The sequence below is a fragment of the Ctenopharyngodon idella genome, chromosome 7 (genome assembly GCF_019924925.1).
Source record: "Ctenopharyngodon idella isolate HZGC_01 chromosome 7, HZGC01, whole genome shotgun sequence".
In the NCBI taxonomy this organism is placed as follows: domain Eukaryota; kingdom Metazoa; phylum Chordata; class Actinopteri; order Cypriniformes; family Xenocyprididae; genus Ctenopharyngodon; species Ctenopharyngodon idella.
Window position 1 is genome coordinate 24,641,917 of NC_067226.1, and position 21,435 is coordinate 24,663,351.

Here is a 21,435-nt window from a genome sequence, read left to right on the forward strand (position 1 = left end):
ATAAAGGGAGCGAGGATATCATTTCACTTGATTCAATTCCTCCGTCCTTGCATCTTTTCCTTATGTCCTTCCCTCGCATCCTGAATGGTTGGAGCTAAGACGCGAGGAAAGGAAACAAGGATGCACAAATAAGAATTGAGAAGCACCCTGAGAAGCAGGTCTCTGCAGGACAGTAATGATCAGTGGGCGAGGCCATAAATAGAGGGGCGTTTTTGAGACAGTTACCTGATTTGCCCACGTCAGAGTGTGGGTAGGGTTTAGGGGTGGGGTCGGGTGAAGGGGATCATTTTCATTGCATATATAAACACCCACCAGTGTGAAAACACCTACAGAAACGCCCACTTTTGTTCCGCAGAGACCTCATACTCGTTTCAGGGCTGCATTTCTAGAACCCTAGTTTTTGTGACAGCGCCATCTAGTTTTAAATATTTAAACAGGGTTACTAATGGGTAGGTTTAGGGCTAGGAGTTAGTTAGGACAATATATAAATTAAACTTAATCAATTAAACAATTAAATCATTGCTAGGGTCCTAGAAATGCGATCCTGAAAATGCAGCCTCTGGTATTGCAGGCAGATAATATTGGGAAGGAGAGAGAGTGAGCAAGCGAAGCGGGAGTGCTGGACATTTCCGAAAAGATAGCGGGAAGGCTTGAAAATGGACACCAAGGTTGATTTGTTTCTGTTCGATAAGTGAACTTTTTAAGCTTTTCTTGGTTTTTTTTTAAGCTTTTCTTGGTTTCTTGGTTTTTGCTATTTCACAGAACCTAGATATGCTGTTGTATGTTGTTGTTGTTGAACCAACTGCCTGCATTGCATAGCGTGTTCGTTATTTTGGGGGCGGAGCAATGAAAGGGGTGTTTTGGTATATTTATGCTGTGTTCACGTCACCTCGTATTACAGGAATTATGAGGTGGCGTGAACGCACCTTTATCAAAGTTCCTTTAAGACAAGTCATTTCACTCAGCGGCCATCTTTGAAACGCCTCTCGAGCATGCAAGTGCAGCTCCTATCTCTTTGAATGGGGAAACATCAAATTCTCCAAAGCTGTTTGCCAAGTTTTCGATTAAATTTCATATTTGAAATCACCAATGAAATCTGACAACAACTGTATCATAAATTTTGTTTCTAAACGCTCGAATCATGACAAAAAACTGTATTTTTCTGGCTGGATCAAGCTAATGCGCATGCGCAGTCCTAAAGCGCGTGTCTCTTGTGTCTAATTTAGGAGGCGCGCGTCTGACTGTTTCTATAGGAACCGGAGCTTCTAAAGGCCGCTGCAGTAACGCGATGACTTTACCAATCAGCGATTGGCTCTTATTTAGAAGGCGGGACTTATTCCATCATATTGCGCGTTGCACTTTCTCCCATTCAAACAATACGAGTGACGCGTCTTGTGTTATTATGCTGCCTTGCTCTCGGAATTATCGTAAACACGAGTTTCCTAGGTAAAAATTGCACATGAACGCCCTCCCATTTCGAAATTTGAGTGGGTTGAGCTCGTAATCACGACTTTAGGAGGACTTGAATGCACAAATAGTCTGGGTGTCGATTTCAAATATCAAGTGTTTATCAGAAATCGCTTACTGCATCTTTAAGAGTTTATATATATATATAAGTTCTCAGAGAACAACTACAGAGACGTACACTTTTTTAGTCTTGTCGGTTTGGTTGAATATAGCTTGTATAGATGACCAGGAGTCTGTTTCTTTGATGTTTCCCAGGTCAGACAAGAAAATTCCATCAAATCCTTTATTCAACCAGTATGTACATGCTTCCTAAAATTTCAAAAACAAATGAAATAGTTAAAAAATAAGTTTCGTATTATATACATTTGTATACATGTTGTGATTCTAATATCTAAAATCTGCTAAAGATGGAAAGATAGTGATCTATCTTTCCATCTTTCACCGTCCACATGACTTTTCTTCACAATTTCCTCAGCATTATCAGCACTTACTTTGATTTTCTCAGCAACAGTGGTAAAACTTTTGAACCAGACTGATTCTCCTTCATAGTTGGGTGTTAAATTCAGCACTATGGAGATACCTGCAAAAGAGAGAGTGACAAACACCAAGAGAAAGTGAAAAAGAAAGAGAGACAGAGCAGGGGAAAAGAACGGGTGGGAAAATAAGATGATCATCTATCAAGTTTGTACAGGCTTAATGTTTGTATTGTAGTGTCAAAATTGCAACACTTGGCCCAGCATAAGCTTCAGAACAGTCTTTTTACATAACATAATGTATTTTCAAAAATAAAATTTGTAAATAAAATAAAAATAAACTGTGACTTATTCACTACAGAATATCATACTGTAGCACAGAAGAATCAAAAGCCCATTCATAAAATGGCTTATGTTTAGAGGTCTATTTTAAGGTGTGGATATGGTCATTGAGGATGATTAAAATGTACAGCTCTTTGACATATTGGCAAGCCTTCAATGGCAGTCAAAATTAAAAAAGTACTCCTGAATAAAAGGCCATTCAGGGTCAAAGGTCACCTTTTTTATGTGCCTGCTCCAGCAGAGATTCTATTTTATTCTCAGTGCCTACTTCAGGTTTAACTGAAGTTAGATTTAGTGTATCCAGCTTGTCTGCTTGCACATTGTGTATCGGACCCAGAACAAGCCCCTTCACCTTCATCTGACTCAGATAGTCCAGCTTCTCCTCCACTCCTACAGAGAACGAGAACACAAGGACAAATTGTACAAGTACAAATTGTAGTCTGTTACAGATTCCAAATTACATGACAGAAATTGTAATAAGTAATGTAATCTGCTACATTACACATTTTAGGTAATATGTTTTGAACTTTTTGGTTACTTTTGACCTATTATATTGATTTGATTTGAATAGGACAGTCTTATTGATGCCATATTGATATAAAATACAAAGAGAAAGAAAATGTATTCTACAATATGAAGGGCATTAAACATTACATTACATCAGGGTTTTCCAAATTGTGGTTTGTGAATAAACTGCAGGGGGTTAGTGATTGAAATAAAATAAATAAATAATAAATCAATGAATTAAAACAAATCAACACATACTTAAAAAGATAACTTATTTGTTTACCTGCATGCCATGTAACCATTAATCAGCATCAAATATTTGTGTATAGTAGACCTACCTTTTAAGGATCCAAAGACACTTTACAAAACAGACAAATAATACAGAAGTACAAGCAAAGAATATGCAAATATGTTGTTGAATTATTGACTTTTGAATTATTAAATATATTAGGTCAAAAGAAGTTCAGATGACTAAAGAGTTTAACTGCATTACATGTAAACATAAAATGACATGAATTTGTGCATTACAATGTGTGTGAAAGACTTAGTATTACATGGTTAAATGACTCACTATTCATTCGAACTATAATAATTAAAATGTGTTCATCAGGAGTTGATTAGATGCAATATTGAGAAAACCCTTATTAAAAGTGAAATGATTTCTGTAAATTCAGTGGTCAAGTGTTGTGCTGCCTCTCCTTTTTCCCATGTTATTTTAGCCACTTGACTAGAGGCTGATGTGTGCAATTCCACAAATTGAGAAGACTTTATGAACATATATAAGTGATATGCTCTTTTTTAGAAAGGAAAATTAAAAAGATTTTAAAAAAAAGATGATTTGGGGAGAATCAATGAATATGTAATCTTGTAATCAATAAAAATGCAACTGTAGTCTGATTATGAGAATTTTAAAATGTAATATGGTCCAATTAATTAATTTTTGGAATTCTGATTACGTAACCCAGATTACATGCAATCAGTTACTATCCAGCACTGCCAATCCTTTTTTTATGTATAGCCTATTACTTTTTGATATGTCAATTTGGACATATATACGAATTGAAATAAATTTGTTTTGACTACAGCATGTATATATGTGCAGTAAGAAATTTGAATTTTGTATATTCATCCAATTTAAAATAAAAATCCACACTCGAATGCAAAAACGGTGCATCTGAATTTTAGGTGATGCACGACGATTATGTAGGCAGTCATTGTTGCGTTTTAATGTTTTCCTTAGCCTACCCAGTTTAAACCACTAGCTGCGGCGCTGCTGTGTTGTTCATTCAAAACTTTTCAGAAATAGAGAAGCTCAATGTGGAGAAGATCTTGGTTAAGTCAAAACCGTAACCAAGCCGTTCACACAGAACGCATTGTCTGCGCTGCTTTTCCATTGTTTTCTATGTAAACATGCGCTAGATGGACATCTTTGACCAGAGAGTGTTTAGAAAGCCATGTAAAGTCAAACTGCAGAAAAAGTTAAACTTTTAAAAAACTTGTCTCGAGACATTCTAGACATTCTCCCGTTCTAATGCTAATGTTTTTAAATCCAATAAAAACTACTCTGTGTAATCACCGCTTCGGCTCTTTGTAAACTATGCGTTAATACATGATGCTGTTTTGTTCAAAATTGTTTTTAAATGCAATTTACGAAATTATAATTGATTAATATTTTGCACATTGCGCCCTCTTGTGGCCTCAAGGGACAAGCAAAAATCTTTTTTTCCTCCAATATCTTTTAAATTCGAATATAATTCGAATATTAGTCACATTTAAGTATAAAATTCGAGTTTAGTTTTTCAGCCATTTCAACAGCCTAATATGCAGCTTGCAATTCTGTAATAACTGCAAAACAAAGCTACTATTCTAATAAACAAAAAAATATAAACACCACAAGCTAAAAAAAAATGGCAAATAGAATTTAAAACCTTTCAAAATATTTAATGCTGTGATTTCTCTAAGGCTTTATAATTGTTATTCAAATAATACACATGTATAGACATGGGGGATAAACAATGAAGACATTTCCATTTATCTCACCTTTCAGTCCATTGTCAGAGAAAGCATTGATGTCAGATATCTGATACAGAAGACCTTCGTTCCACCAGTTCATTTCAGGAATGGGTTTACAGCGTGGGGCCTGTACTATGATCACTATTGCTCCAGCTAACATGCCAACCCAGCCGAGCCAGAACAGAACCAGCAAGGCCCAACGAGTCCGAATCCACCTGCAGAAGATAGATAGATAGATAGATAGATAGATAGATAGATAGATAGATAGATAGATAGATAGATAGATAGATTGATTGATTGATTGATTGATTGATTGATTGATTGATAAAGAAAATGTCAAATGTCTTTTTAAATTTTAATTTCCTAATCCTCATATAGGTTGCGTACCCAGCTGTGCCGGCGATTTTAATTAACTCATCTTTGGAGAGGCCATACTTCACTCCAGTGTTCTCTGGGACCGTGACCTTCACGCAGCCATTTATTTCTCGGGTCATTGGCTGTTTTGCCTGATCCACTTCCTTCAGTTCTACGTCCTTCATTTCTCTTCTTTATGTAAGTTTGTGTCAAAACGCTGAATTAAAACATATAAAGCAAAAGCTATTAATTACAAAAGATTCATTACATTTCAGGCAACATATGGTTTCCATTTATGTGGACTGCTTTTAAAATGAAGTTTATTAATTATAAGCAGCCATAAAAGTTTAATAATAAACAGGCCATAAAAATATACCTTTTTTAACCACACAAAGAAGCAAAATAGAGTGACTGTAAACCAAATAGGGTTACAATAACTGCTGCTGTCATTGTAATAGCCTCAATAGTAAGCTATAGTTTGATATTAAGGTGGCAACACAGAACAAAACAATAATAAATGATAAATAAATAATAAAAAAAGAAAAATACTTGAAGATTGCTCAGTTACATACCTGTGCAGAGTTCAGACGAGTCGTCCTCAGTGTTGTCGGGCAGAACACAGAGCACAGTTTGGTGGTCAGTTCACTTTTATGAAGTCGACTTCATCTGTTCCCGCCCCTAAAATCCAACAAGTACATACAGTACTGGAGGAGTAACAGAGAAAGTCAACTAAAATACATGTGTTTAATTATCACGTGTTACCTTTGTATGCACACAAAAGACAAAAAAAAAAATTACACAATGTAAGAATTCAATGTATTTTCATTGGTCCTTAAGTAAAAAAAAGTAACAAATTGGCAAATTTTTAATAGAATAGAATAGATAGATAGATAGATAGATAGATAGATAGATAGTATAGGCTATGGTTAAACAAAATTACAGTTGAAAAGCAAATTTGTAATAAATACAATGTCATATTGCAAACCTATTCCCACAAATATTTACATTTAATGCACTTCTCAAGATAGAACCAGACACAGAGCTGCGTTTTTCTATTACAGGAAGGTGTAATCAACACAACTCAAAGACACATCTTCCCTGCATGCTATTCTGTCTCCTTCCCTCAGTTTAAGATGAACAATACCAGCTGAGTTGAAGAGGAAGAGTCTGAGGAGTGTGGTTTGTTTTCTCAGCGCTCTGCATGGGGTCCTGGGGTTCACAGATGCTCTGCAGGGGTCTGGGTGGACCTTTCCTAAGCCTGTCTGATCCTGCTCTCCAGTACCTTGTTCAAAGAGATGGAAAAAATATAACAGACCACAACCAGATGGAACTGGTCTATTTTTTTCCCCAAGTGTGTTTATTGTTATTGTTGTAGGCTTTGGGGAGTCTGTGTGTGTTTGAAAAGATGCAGAATTGCGCTTCATTCCAATGCAGGTCAGTAGTTTTCTGTAAAGTACTATAAGAATTGTTTTATGGAGATGTAAATAGTATGGATTACCATAAAATTTATCTTAGTTATTTACCTGGAACACATGCATGGGTATTGGCTAAAAACAAGACTTTGTGTCTATAACACAAATAAAGCAAATAAAATAGACAAAATACAATATATTTTATGTTTTCCACACAAATATTGTACATACATGTTTTACTATTTTCCTGTTAGTATTGTTAAAAAAAAAATGTTGCACTTACAAGACAACATGTACTTTTAAAGTATGGTAGAGTAAATTATTGTTAAAAATAGGCATTTGGATTTACATAATATGACTGTAGGTGGAGACCGGGGATGGTTATAACACGGGTTAGATGTAACACTTCCAGTTTCTCCAATGAGGAACAAGTTACAAATCACCTGATTCACTTCACACATGCTTCACACAAGTCCTTATTCCACATGCAGGAAAGTAGAGCCCTGTGGTGGACACAGCAGATTTTTAGAGAAAAACTCATTTTGATGTAAGAAAGTAACTTTTTTTACTTCATTTATTTTTTATGGCAATTCCTGCTTTGTAGTTAAACTTGTCAAAGCTAAATTATGTTTATTGTGTGTCTGTAGATATTTTTCATGCAAGTTGTTTGTGCCAATGTTTTGGCTGTTAGCTGTAAAGGGAGCTAGTTCATGGCTACAAGACTCTGGGTTAGTTGTAACATCAATGAAGAGAAGAGAAAGACATCAGGTGGATATCATAATGTTATCTCACCCTAGGGTCTGTTACAACTAACCCGGACTATGGGGTGAATTGTAACATTTGAAACCAACTAAACCATGCATTTTCTGTTTGTGCTGCAAAGATAACAGCTGTCATTTAATAGCTGACAATTTAACTAGTTTTAACCACATTTTGAACACACTGACTTAAAAGAACTCCAAGATACAGACAGAAATGTCAAAAAATGTTACAACCGTCACTGGTCTCCCTTATAAGAGTTATTTTGAGGGTTTTGGGCCATACATTTCTGTGCATTGCTAAAAAGTTGTGGGCTTGTGCATGTTCATAAAGGGTCACCGTGATGTGCCAAGTAAGACGTTATTAACATTTTGTTGATCCTGGAACAACATTCCTGTCTGAAAATGTAGTCTCTCTAAAATCAGAGGGAAATGACAGGTGAATAACACTGATGTAGAAGCACCTTAATCTGGTTTTAAGCCTAAACTTGACATAAACTGTAAGCTTGTCCCTCAAATCTGATTGGTTGATTGGAATGTCCAGGATCAACAAATATGTTGATTTAGGAACATGTTGCACTAGTAGCCACGAGCTGTTCACTGACCAATACTGCCACTTACAAGCCTTTCCCTCAGTTACCCCCGGTTTCACAGACAAGGTTTAAGCTAGTCCCAGACTAAAGTGTATGTTTGAGCTGTTTTAAAAAGCAACTTGTACTGACATATCTTAAAATATGTCACTGCCATTGTTTTGTCTCAAGATGGACACCAGTAATGTTTTTTTCTGGTGTACTTTTATAAAAGCTACTTAAATATCCTAATTGAACTAAGGCCCAATCCTGGCTTAGTCTAAGCCCTATCTGTGAAACCGGGCCTACATTTATGGCCCGATTGAGTAATTGGATATCATTATTTAGCATTTCTAATGTACACTATTCAAAGGTTTGGGGTCAGATTTCTGAAAGAAGGCTGCATTTATTTGCTCAAAAATACAATAAAACAGTAATATCGTGAAATATTATTAAAATATAAATAACTCCTTTCTATTTTAATGTTTTTAAAATATGGTTTACTGCAGTTGGATCATTTTATACAGGTAAAAATAATTTTGTTTAAACTAAATTAAAATAAACTCAATGACAACATGATAATACTGTAAATGAAAGTACAGTACTGTACAAAATTTTGCAATTGAAAATACAGTAATAATACTGTAAAATATTTTACAGTAAATTACTGGCATCCAGCTGCCAGTAAGTTACTGTAAAATTTACAGCAATCTCTTTACAGTGTACTGTAAGCATTAACCACACCAGTGCAGTAAAGTAGACACAGTTTCACACAAAAACAGTTGCCATTTTGTTTTTTATTATAGCAGGGCTTTAGATCTACATGTCTCTGTATGGAGATCATCTTCTATTCTACAACAACTATGACAATTGGCCATTCATTGCTTCAAAGTTAGTGCTCCTAAAAGTATTCCTATTTGAGAATACAATTAAAACTTCAATGTAAACTCTTCTACTCAAAAGACAAAGACTTTCCAAACACAGTGTTGAGACTGATCTGAGACATTAAGGACTGTCTATGTGTGTGTGTGTGTGTCTAGCCAGGAAAAGGATAAGATAACAGAACAGCCTGTTTGGGCCCAAGCTCTAACTTCTCTACTGGCACCTTGCTATCCACAGCTAGATTCTCTGCATCTGTGGTGGCACGGACCCGAGCCTCGGCTGGCAGGTCGCTATTGGTCAGCATCATGGTAACAGAGTCATTTCCCCAGTTTAAGGCGACCAGAAAGCGTTCGCTCTGATCCCAAAGGCGGAGAAATGCTAATGAAGTGGGTGAACTGTAAAGGCTGACATATTCTCCATGCAGAAGCGATCGCTCTTTTCCTTTCAGATCACTGAGTGCTTTAAAGAAGTCACGCACTGCGGTATGCTCTTCCTGTACAGTCTGAGTCAGAAGAACAAAGGGAAGAAACAGCGTGTGTTTTTAAAATATGCATTTACTACAGTGATATGAACAGAAATGTGAAAATAAAAATGTACCTTTGCTGTTGTATTGGCATCTTCTGCTTTACTTTCCAAGTCCCACATCGCTTCAAGTTTCTCCTGTATAGGTGAAATTATGTCAAGTTCATGATTAAAGTGAACGTTTATCAACATCTTACTTAATTTTCATTTCATGCTTCACTCACCCCTGTCTTCAGTCCGACCTCATCTCCAGCTTTGAGCACAGGTGTGCCGGGCAGTGTGAACAGCAGGGTGTGAAAGAGCTTCACTGGCACTGCTGGAGTTCTGGAAGCCAAAGAGCCCAGAGTCCGTCCACTCAGACTCCAGCCCAGACTCGTCTGCAGGTGACCAGAGTAGAGCATCTGTATTTCCTGGGCCTGTTTTATGCCGGACTGAGCCGGATCAGGCAGTCCAGTTAGGAGCAGGTCAACACCTGAGCGGTTCAGCAGGACAGAGACTTCATCCACAGAAAGGCCGGTGACTGATCCCATCAGAGCTCTGAAAGTGATGAGGAGGAGAGGTTTGCAAAAGGTGAAACTGTCAAAGAAAATTTTATTTCATTTTCAAGTAATAAATTTCTTTACTCCGGAAATTCTGGAAGTGTGTTTTCTTTTCTTTTCATTCAACTGTATTCACTAGCTGTGAGCAGTACTCCATTCTGGTCACCAGGTGTCTCTGTTTTACTAATTAAATTTCCACCTTACACTTTCCAACATAGCTCTGACCCAGTTTAGTTCTTCACTAACCACAAGCACATACGTTTTTTTGGTCCCGTCAGTTCTGTTGAATATGCCTTGAATAGACGGCCAGGCTTCTGTGTTTGCGATGTCATTCAGATGAGACAAGAAGATGCCATCCACCCCCTTACTGAGCCAGTATACGCAAGCTTCCTACAATTAAACCATAGAATGGATCAAATAAATCTGTTTATATGGCCAAGCATTGATTAATAAAGTACTGAATAATAATTACATAACTCATAGTAGAAAAACAAACTTTTAGTTTCCATTTACACTGCCATTCAAAAGTTTGGGTTCGGTAAGAATCATGTGATTAAATAAATGCAGCCTTGGTGAGTAAAAGAGATTCTATCAAAAATACAGTAAAAACAGTAATACTATGAAATAGTATTTCAATTTATAATAACTGCTTTCTGTTTTAATAGAAGTTTGTCTTCATATAATTGCAAAGCTGCCCTTCAGTGTCACATGATCCTTCAGAAATCATTCTAAGGCCCTATTTACACCTGGTATTTAGGGGCCTCATTTATAAAATGTTGCGCAGAAACTGTCCTAATTTTTGATCTTACGATCATTTCTCAGATGCGCGTACGTGTGATTCATAGAATAAACGTACACACAGAAAACGAGCGTATGCCTCTCTTTCAGCAGCTGAATGCTTTCAGTTCTCCGCATTTTAAACGACACCTAATTAATGTAATTTACATATAAAAGATCAACAGTCATCGTCCAAATCCTTGGCGAGCAGCAAGAATAGCTTAGATTTCCAAAAACCTGCAGTGATCTGACCAGGAAAAGTGTGTACGTCTGCTCAGACCCTGACGTGACGCTACGCACTTTTCCACGTCAAAGACCGTTTTTATACATATGAGCGTTGGCGTGGATTTAAGCGTACGCACACTCTAAGATCAAATCTGTGCGTATGCACGCTTTATAAATGAGGCCCAAGATGTGTTTCAGTCGATCGGATCACAAGTAGACGAGGGAGACACATTCCCGTTTACATCTGGTGTTTTAATCCATCTCTTTTGTCCATTTTCAACCACTTCTGTCCTGATTCCTTCAAGAGGAGTGTATATGGGTGGGTAGATATATAGGCTTTTTCAGATCTTTCTATCTAATGGACGAAATAAGCTCATGCAACTTACATAAAAACGCGACCGAAGATGATGGAAAAACACACGAAGAGCAGCAGCTTACATTTCTGCTTTGATAGCTGCAAGACCACGCCGAACATGGTGAGTGCGTGTTAGAAATCAGGAATGGTGAGAGAACATTGTGCTTGGTACGTTTTTCGTCTTTACTTAGGTTTAAATCCCGTCTGACTAGTGCGCTTCCCATAATGTTTAAGCAGTAAGTAGGCAGAGAGTAGGCGTTTTTTTATCGGGGGACCCCTCAGAATGCAATTAAGCTAGTTTTGGCCATGATTGGGTGGGTTTTGCAAACCTGGCAACCCTGGTTTAAATGCATTCAACAACATGAGCGTATACACTATGAAAGCAATCCAGTCAAATTCTTTTTCTTATTATTATCAGTGTTGAAAATGGTTGTGCTGCTTAACATTGTTGTGTAAAAAACATAATGCACTTTTTTCAGGATTCTTTGAGGAATAGAGTTCAAAAGAACAGCATTTATATGATTTTTTTTTTCTTTTTGTAACAATTTAAAAGTCTTTACTGACACTGATGAAAAGTGACCCCAAACTTTTGAACGGTAGTGTACATTGGAATGCTGATATCAGAAGTAATTTATTACTCTAATATCAGGTGATTTGTCCTTCCCTACTTGGCCCCTTTATACATCTCAAAATCTTGTTGTCTTTTCTCTCACTAACTGACCAGCCCCATCAATATATCTACCCCATTCTCAACAGCACTTACTTTGAGTCGCTCAGCAACAGTAGCAGCATTGTTGAACCAGGCTGAAACACCCTCATAATCAGGAGTTAGATCCAGCACTATGGAGATTCCTGAGAGAGAGAGAGTGGAAAACAAGGAGAGGAGGGGGGGAAGGTTAACAAACCAGAAGGCTTTTAAATCTTTCTGGAGATTATCTTTCCTGACAAAACCAAAAGCTTTTATGTTTGCCTTGTATGAAGCCTTTATTTAAAGGCATATGGCTTTATTTGCTGGAAATCACAGGGATGTTCCTGCTAAACCAACACAACTTTGTTTGAGTTAGTGTGTCAGTTCCAAGCCAGAATGGTACAATAAACAGTACAATATCTATCTGTGAACTGCCGGGGGAACATACAGATTGTTTGTGAGATGACTAATGTCTTTATGTTTTATTATATTTGAAATATAGGGAAATAGTTAAAATAAAGTTTAAAATGACGCTAAAGGTTTTTATGAAAAACCTTTTTAAAAAAGAATGCCATGTAGTCAGGGCAGTAGGTCAGAGGTTAAACTGACAGCTCACTGTTATTTCAGACAGCCTTTCCCTAAAACAACAACAGGAGCTTAATGATAAGGTCTGTTCCAGTGAACTATTTTGTGATTTTAAAACAGATCACTGGTTACCTGACCAGGCTAATATTTTCTTTTGAAAACCTTCAAAGCAAACAAGTGAGTCACCTTTTCTATGTGCTCGGTCCAACAGAGAAGTCAGCTGACTTTCAGGGCCAAATTCAGGGTTAATGGAAGTTAGTTCCAGTGTGCTCGACTGGTCTGCTTGCACGGTGTGTATCGGACCCAAAACAAGCCCCTTCACCTTCATCTGGCTCAGATAGTCCAGCTTCTCCTCCACTCCTACAGATAGAACGACAATCAGAAGGGTTAAAAAGAAGAAGAGGAAGTGAATGAGAAATCATCATCATTTATGGTGTTTCCTTTTACTCTAGCCACAGACCTAAGGGTGGTCTTTTAATTATTAATCTGCTTTGATTGTATAACCACAGTACTGTGCACACCTGAAGATATCAGGGTTTAAGGTCACTGTACTTGATTATCTTAATTTAGTCTACGGTATGTGTGTGAGAGTGTGAATACTTGTGCAACAACATGATTACAAACCAAAGTTGTGTTAAGAGCAGTAATGTGATGAGAGGGCAGAATCTTGCGTAGATCAGCACATGCTTCCTCACATGAGGGAGTCACAAGACAGTCAGTTTCAGCTTATCTACAGCATCAGCAAATCTGCCTCTTTTTTTTCTAGTGTTTTCCTAATGTTATCTTAGCAAAGAGCCAAAATACAGAGACTTTTATGTACTTGACGCCTGTTGTGGGTTGTTGTCTGATTTGTTTATTAAAAAGTATGTGAACCTCTATCAAGAGCGTATGAAGATGAGAGATGATGGCAAGATGTGTTCCCATTTTTTCAATGATTAACACAAATAACAAGCAATCTGTAAATGACTCAGACATTAAATGGAGATATGCTTACCTTTCAGTCCATTGTCAGAGAAAGCACTGACGTCAGATATCTGATACAGAAGACCTTCGTTCCACCAGTTCATCTCAGGGATGGGTTTACAGCGTGGGGCCTGTACTATGATCACTATTGCTCCAGCTAACATGCCAACCCAGCCGAGCCAGAACAGAACCAGCAAGGCCCAACGAGTCCGAACCCACCTACAGAAAATATCCAAATATATATCAGATAGACAGATCGAACCATTCAGTCAAGATATTTATTAAAAAAAACACTGATTCATCCAGTAGCCTAATGAAACAAGTGAAGTATTTATGAGTCATTGAATCATTCATTCAAAACGATTTTTAAAAATAATTCATTCAAATTAATTAAACATTTTAAATAGACTGCAGAAATTAACATTTTGTCAGGACCTCTTGTAAATTACTTGTTATTTTGTTTAGTTCATAAAAGTGTGAGAATCGTGCAGCTCTAATAGACAGATAGATTGTACCCAGTTGTACCGGCGACTTTCATCAACTCCTCTTTGGAGAGCCCCGTAAATTTGACTTCTGTGTCCTCAGGAACTTTGACCTTTACGCAGCCGTTTTTTTCCGTGCCTGTCGGAGTTTCTCCGGTCATCGGTTGTTTTTCCTGATCCATCTCGTTCAGTTCTACGTCCTTCATGTCGTCTTCTTTATTCATGTTTGACGGTGATTTCAGCGCTGTCTGTTTACGGAAAATGACGATTAGCTAATAATCGAAACAATTCACACCAAAATGCTGATATTTAATTCAAAATGAATATTACATTTAAAAAAAAAAAAAAAAAAAAAAAAAATTATATTATTTAATGAAAATTTAAATACAATTTTAAAAAATCGACCCATAGCCAATAGAGCTAGACTACAATATAACCTCAAAACAAACAAACAAATAAATGTTTAAATAAAATTAACAAAAAATAAAGATTTTAAACACGTTTCAAATTTCTTTGCTATATTTGTTTTTGCATAATTATGTTTTTTTTTATAAAAGTAGGCTGTGTTAAACAGCTCCAAACACTACACAGAATAATCCTAATGAATGAATGAATGAATGAGACATACCTGCAAAAAGAAGCTTCCGTTTCAAGCAGGATCCCGCTGTTAAACTACAGAGACTAGATCTGATGGTAAATTCGGTTTATATAGTGCCAACTCCTCCACTTGCACCCGCCCAGTCACTATCTAAGGAGGACCTCAAAAGTAACTTGGAAACTGATAAGACAGTCTGCAACAGTCTTCTGCGACAACATCAAATAACACGCGTTTTAATGTACTGAATTTACATAATGTTCGATAAGTTACACTATAATCAAGACTGTAATACAATCATAGTTCCTAAAGAGTTTCCACCTTAAATAGGCTATCCCCTCCAGAGCGCATCATTGAGCCTGAGTTCACTTGAGTGAACTGGAATTCATCCCGCAAACATCCCCATGAGAACCAGTACAACTCTCTTTGATGAAAGGCTAAAAATCACATTAATAAAAATGTGCTTACTCATAACTTTAAGGCAGTCTTAAGATTGCCCTGATCAGCAATAGCATATGAAGTGCAGTACCTAAACTGTTTTTATAACACAATCATGTCATAAAACAGTGGGTTGAGCTTTCTGTAACAAAGGCTCCAGCACACAAAGGCAGAATTATTTGATCAAGATAATGTCTGTGAAATAACTATCTCTTCTTTTTCCTTCAAAATACTTAAAAACTAGATTGCTCTTCCTGATCATTAGGTAAAATTGAATATTTTATTTTATTGCTATATATGTGTAAAAGGTTACAAAACTCTTTCAATTTTGGTTCCGTAAATGTTAAAAAGCCACAGGCCACAGTCACATATGAGCACATGATTGTTTCATGTGAATATAGGCTACATGGAAAACACAGGTTTCATTTTATGTCTGTTTTTTTCTTTTTCAGAAGTTGGTTGTATAAATTCAGATATATGAGTGCTTGCTTTACCATGCAAGGAGGGAACAACAAAATTAGTGATTTTTTTTTTTTTTTTTAGTGCCACATAGCATACTTTTCAAATCATGGTTGCTGTCTGCTTGAAAAACATTGTGCAATGAAGTGCAGTCAGTTTCTTTATCTCATGACTGTAGTTGTCATGATTCCTTTCAACAGCAATCTCATCACATTGAACATTGTACTTCCAACACTACTGTTCATCCCTCATTATTCCTCAATTTTTATTTTTCAGAACATTTATGTGATTGTTCAACAACTCTAAAAAATACTCCTGACAAAGATTTCTCACCCACCGCAGAATGTTCACTTTCCCTCTCAGCCTACCAAGAGAACAATGTGTGAGTGTTTTTCCCATGTGACAGAACAGTATGTTGGCCCCTTCTGCCTCACAGTGAGGAGAATTTCAAACAGTCCCGGGGCAGCAGGGTCACAGGGATTACCAATAATTCTCTCTACTGGGAAACTGTCTTTATGAAGCTCTGCTTTTAAGCATCATGTAGTGTTCAGCCTGAGATTGTGCCTAACATTTTCAAAAAAGTTGGTATTCAATGAAACCTATTAAGTGACGTGAAATGAAGGCCAAGTATGGTAACCCATCCAAGTTAGTGCACACACATTACAGGAGCAGTGAGTAGTGAACACACACACACTGCAAACTGTGACACACACACACCTGGAGCAGTGGGTAGCCATTTGCTGTGAAGTCTGGGGGTTAGGTGGGTTAGCTGCCTTGGTCAAGGGCACCTCAGTTGTGGGTACTGAGGGTGGAAAAGAGTGCTGTTCGTTCATTCCCCCATCTACATTTTCCTGCTGGTATTGAGAATCGAACCCACAACCTTTGGGTTACAAGTCTGACTATAACCATTAGGCCACAACTGCCACAATGACTGATGTTTACACAATTAAACATCATTGACCATTATTATGTACTACATTTGAATGGCTTGCGTAATTCCAGAGTGTGCAGTGCTCTCTAGTGGGGACTGGGGTGATGTTTGTGACTGGAATGAAACACGGACAAAGGTTAGCTAAAAAACAAACTCTTCAGGCACAGCACATTCTCATTTTAATTATTCACAGTTGATGTCATTCCTAAATTCCTAAATATTTTACAAATCTAAAAAGGCAAAATAAATCAATTTTAGGACAGTGCACTCAGTTCTTTTGCAGGTGAGCCGGAGTAAATGCCAAAGGCAAGAGCTCTCTGAGACTGGTCTTCTTATAACTTCCGTCTGGCTTAGTGAGGTAAATGTCCCATTCAGTGCCAAACTAACACAACACAGGTTTTGGAAGAAGAAAAAATTAGCAAGTGAAAGAGAAGGATAAAACAATTAAGAGAGTAAAGGCCATGATGTTCAAAAGTAATGACTGATAGATGTGATAAAATGTAAGTGCAGCCATACCTCCATTAATACCTGTCGACAAGCACCACAGGGTCCTACAAAACTATCTTTGATATCACTGTTGGTCAGACGAAAAGAAGGTTTTTTTCAGTGATTCAAACAACAACATTTCAGTATCTGGAATATATATGACATACCATGTGACAGCTATGGCTGTAAATCTTCGGTAGCCTTCTGCGACCGCTCTCTGTATGGCATTTCTCTCCGCACATACGGTAAGGCCATAGGAGGCATTCTCAACATTACAGCCTAAAACAAATGATGGAGATCAAGATCACTCTAACAGCATAGGATGATAAAGAGCTCACTATATGGCAGATAAAATGCGGTTGAATCATGTTGCTCCAAACAAAAAAAGAGAAAAGAACATGTGCATCTGATTACCAGTGATAATGGCGCCCCCTGTCGTCAAAATGGCAGCGCCGACTGGAAACCCACTGTACGGACAGTAAGCCATTTCCCGTGCCTGCAAGCATTTTGCCACTAGTTCCGCAACTTCACAACAACGGTTAACCCATTACAAAACAACACAAGAAAGACCAAAACAACGAGACAACACAAAAGCGCATCAAAACACAGCACTGATACGCTATTTTATTTACAGAAATGGTTACGCATAAAGAATGAGGGATGCATATTGCAATAGGTATACACAACCCAGCAGGTCTGCTTTGCTATTCACACTCTTAACAGTCAGGCTGCTTTGGGTCAAGCTCAGGTTACTTACACATGCCAAACATATCAATTAGATTACGTGCATTAAATGCAAAGCCGCGTTGAGTGTCTATTTTACATGTATTGGATTAAATGTTTACCTACCAGCCATAACAACTAACCGTCTCGTTACGCTGGACTAGGTATAGTGCTTTTGACAGCGTGTTTTTTTTTAATTTAAAGCAGTTTGGAGGACAATTGTTGTTGTTGTTGTTGGCTGCAAGAATAATTACATTTCTGGGACGGGTGCTGTGACAGGACAACTGGCATCGCGCAAGTCTTGTGGGCGGGACAAATAACCCTAACAACCTATTATAGACCTCCTTGCTAAGAACCCTCTCATGAATTATTCAATCAGGTAACACCTTATTTCGATGGTCCACTTTAGAGTTCTAACTATAAGTAACTTTGCAACTACATGTCAACTACCTCTCATTAGAGTATTATTAGACTGTCTGTTTAATATTTGCTAACACTTTATTTTGATGCTCCCCAAACAGACATTCTACTGACTGGTACTAACTTTGCAGCTACATGTTAACCTATTCTACTAACCCTAACCCTATAACTCCAATCTAACAGTCTACTACATTAAACTAATACTCTGATGAGAGTTACTTGACAGTTGCAAAATTAATTATAGTTAGTAGAATGTCTAACGTGTACCATCGAAATAAAGTGTAACCTTCAATCAAATTGGAGGGAAAAATTGTTTTTATTTTCCACTTTTTTTGCTTTGAATAATTAAGCATTTTTATTGTTTTTAATTGATGTATTTTGATAGTTACAACTGTCCACATTGTAAGATGTAGTCTGTACTGTAAAGAGGATATAAAAAACTTCAAATACCAAAAGGTGCTTAAACAAAACAAGACAATGGTTTTATTTAACAGGATAGTTATAGTGGAATTACAGTATATATACAGTATATATAGTGGAATTGCAGTAATGTATTTCCCCATTGGGATTTTTTATAGATAGTAGAATCAACAATATGATTGCTGTTATTAATTTATTTTGAAGTGTTTTTTGTAGTATAGTTGTATTTATGTATAAATAACAAAATTATTTCTTCTTTTCCAAAAATGAATATAGCAATATTTTACAGAAAGGGCAATAGGAAGAGTACAGAGTTAGCTCTTCCATGTCATAAGAGTGAGAATGAGTTAGCCAAATGACAGGGAATGATAGGGATTAAATGATAGGGATCTACTTATTTTTGTGGTTTGCATGAGTCCAAGTATATAAATCTATCAATTTCTAAAAGAAATGTGCATTTAAATAGAAAAGAAAATCATAATTTTATAGAAAAATTACTTTTTTGACCATTTTCCATTATGGTACAGAGTTGCCATATGGCAACCTTTTCCTAAATAACCCCCAAAAATCTTTTTTTTTTTCAAAAATCTTTTTTGATTTGCATAATTGAAGCTATTTCATGTAATAAAAACTTATTTGAAAAAATATTTCATGGTTAGAACATAATGCGTACCATAAAAGGTTAATCTTTATTAATGAAACAACTACTGTGAGAAAATGTCTTGTAGCCTAACAATGATATATTAATTATACAGCACATTTTCAGAGAATTACCACAGGCCTGCAGCTAAATTTTAACACACAGTTCTATCAGTGAAGAAGACAATAGTACAGTTGCTCAAAATGGTATACAAACAAAAAATAAACACTATGGACATACACAAAAAGCATATATTGTTGAACCAAAATGCAAACAGGTACAGGGTTCTATGACAGTGAATTCCAGTACTGGTGGAGTCATAACTGGGAGGATATATGGAGTAAATCCAGTAGGTACCTGAAAGAACAACATGTAACAATCATTTACTTTGGGTTCACTATTATTTATATATAAATAAAAATATTTACTAGACTGATAATAATTTTGTCCTAAACTACCAAAAATGTAACATCTCTTTCCCTCACCAGCAAAGAACCAGCACACAATGAATACACAGAGCATCAAGCTGAAGACACTGCAGAAGCGAGCCAGCAGACAGTCATCCAAAGTGTTCCTCAGGTACATGAGCAACAGTGAAAACAGACCAGTCGCCCCAATCACAGTTATATAGATGGGGAGGTTTGGTTGAACAGGGCACTCGTGAAAATGGGTCGTTCCTAGAAACATTTATCCAAACAGCCATATGACAGTGTAACAATCAGACTTCCGGTGAAAACTTAGTTGAAAACAAGCATTTACACCATTCCAGATTGTGATTTTGGATTGTTGAGGAGGTTAAACCAATCACCTTATCAGTATCTTTCATCACAGGTGCCCAATCCTGTTCCTGAAGATCTACTTTCCTGCAAAGTTCAGCCCAACACATGATCCAGCTAATTAAGATCTTCAGGAACACTTGAGAATTACAGACAGGTTTGCACTGAACTCTACAGGAAGTTAGATCTCCAGGAACAGGATTGGGCATCCGTGTCTTGCATTGTAAATGAAAACTGCTTTTTACCTAATCCAGTAGCTGTTATTAAAATCATCCACGCAATCATGTTAATCATCACTGGAAAAAAAAGAAAAGAAAGAAGAATACTGTTTTTCTCTTTTTTTTATTGTAGTTATTGGAAAAAAATATAGGCTACATCAAGATTTCAAAGCTTTCTCGATTTTCTTACCAATGAAAGATTTTCTGGCAGCTCTCTCAGTAGTCTCCATCTTTAATCTTTATTTCTTAAACAGTCCATAAAATTTTGAACTACCTATTATTAATTTGCCTCAGGCTTTCAAATATGAGGAGGACCCCCAGAATTAGCTTCATTATGAATGTGTGAATAGGACTAAAAAGAGCTGCTCTGAGTCAACCAGTATGTTTTCACAGTTCTGTGGTCTCCAGACTTGCAAAGTAGCTTTGAAACACTTCCTTTGGTGAAATGTTGAGAAACAGTTTTAGCCAACCCAAACTGGAACATAACCGTTTTTTTTTTTTTTTTACTTTGTGTTGACAAAATCTGAATGTTATGCCTATTATACACTGCAGTTAACATATATATTTTATTTAGTAATGCTGTATAGTACCTTCAAGTCTTGAACTAGATGGAAATACAGTACTATACAGATTATGTCAAATCAGTTCACCCTAAAAAGGTGCTTTCCTGTGTCCTTTTCTGGTAGAAAATAGGATATATAAAGCCAATTCTCAGGGAGCATATTGATAAAATGTAGTGCTCTGTAAGTTGATTTAAATAAAGAATCTGCCAAATATAAACTCATACATTCCAAAAAATCTCATGCTTGTTGCTGAGAGTTTGAAGCCGATGACTGTGGTCTTCGACAAGTATTTTGTACACAGATATAAAGCGCTAAACATCCACTACAAAGCAACAGGACAGCCAGACAACCATAACAGACTGCATTCAACCAGAATGCAAAGAGATACAGAGTTTTGTTGCAGTAGTTCTGTTCATTTGTTGGGTCATAACTGGGAGGATGCACAGAGTATATCCAGAAACTCCCTGCAATACACAGAGAAAACATTTTAGTTGAGCTAAATATTTCTTTGATAACTGTGAAATTTGAACAGCAATGACAATTTTCACTTTTATGCCAATATCTTCCTTTTTAAGTTAAAGGTTAAGTTAACCGACCAGTCGCCCCAATCACAGTTATATATAGATGAAAAGATGGGTTCTGTCACTTCAGTCTAGTTTATTCTTGGTTTTGTGACAGAGCCCTGATGCACCTGTATTGTTTTGTCTTTGTGTGGGTGCTTGCTTGAGCCATGCGCTGTCTTGTCTATGTGCCTTAATTCATGTTCGGAGCGTGGTGTTCGGATTCGGCACTCATGTTTAGTTTGGTTTCGGCTCCGTGTCAGAGTTCGGACACTTAAGCTCCATGTTTTGCG

The 21,435-nt window shown here is 36.9% G+C and overlaps 2 protein-coding genes and 2 long non-coding RNA genes across 4 annotated transcripts in view; 1 reads left to right on the forward strand and 3 right to left on the reverse strand.

The window, feature by feature from the left end:
* LOC127516545 (4F2 cell-surface antigen heavy chain-like) overlaps positions 1-5,341 on the reverse strand; it is an 11,860-nt gene extending 6,519 nt beyond the window's left edge. The window contains exons 1-5 of the mRNA XM_051901299.1: positions 5,190-5,341; positions 4,830-5,017; positions 2,499-2,672; positions 1,959-2,047; positions 1,646-1,776 (exon numbers count right to left, since the gene is read on the reverse strand). Of these exons, the coding sequence (XP_051757259.1) occupies positions 1,646-1,776; positions 1,959-2,047; positions 2,499-2,672; positions 4,830-5,017; positions 5,190-5,341 (734 nt within the window). The remainder of the gene's footprint in view (positions 1-1,645; positions 1,777-1,958; positions 2,048-2,498; positions 2,673-4,829; positions 5,018-5,189) is intronic.
* Positions 1-8,457, forward strand: part of LOC127516553 (uncharacterized) — a 20,137-nt gene extending 11,680 nt beyond the window's left edge. The window contains exons 3-4 of the long non-coding RNA XR_007931021.1: positions 5,181-5,354; positions 6,218-8,457. This is a non-coding gene — a long non-coding RNA (uncharacterized LOC127516553). The remainder of the gene's footprint in view (positions 1-5,180; positions 5,355-6,217) is intronic.
* Positions 8,458-8,672: 215 nt separating this feature from the next.
* Positions 8,673-14,730, reverse strand: LOC127516544 (4F2 cell-surface antigen heavy chain-like). The gene is made up of 9 exons (XM_051901298.1): positions 14,542-14,730; positions 13,947-14,161; positions 13,463-13,650; positions 12,655-12,828; positions 11,959-12,047; positions 10,098-10,228; positions 9,524-9,836; positions 9,375-9,437; positions 8,673-9,279 (listed from the first exon to the last, which is right to left on the reverse strand). The coding sequence occupies exons 2-9, from the start codon at positions 14,135-14,137 to the stop codon at positions 8,932-8,934; spliced, it is 1,497 nt and encodes a 498-aa protein (XP_051757258.1). The 5' UTR covers positions 14,138-14,161; positions 14,542-14,730; the 3' UTR covers positions 8,673-8,931.
* Positions 14,731-16,630: 1,900 nt separating this feature from the next.
* Positions 16,631-20,815, reverse strand: LOC127516548 (uncharacterized). Its single transcript, XR_007931014.1, has 6 exons — positions 20,210-20,815; positions 20,047-20,097; positions 19,511-19,702; positions 17,237-19,382; positions 16,853-17,101; positions 16,631-16,718 (listed from the first exon to the last, which is right to left on the reverse strand). It is a non-coding gene; the product is annotated as an uncharacterized LOC127516548 (long non-coding RNA).
* Positions 20,816-21,435: the final 620 nt, after the last annotated feature.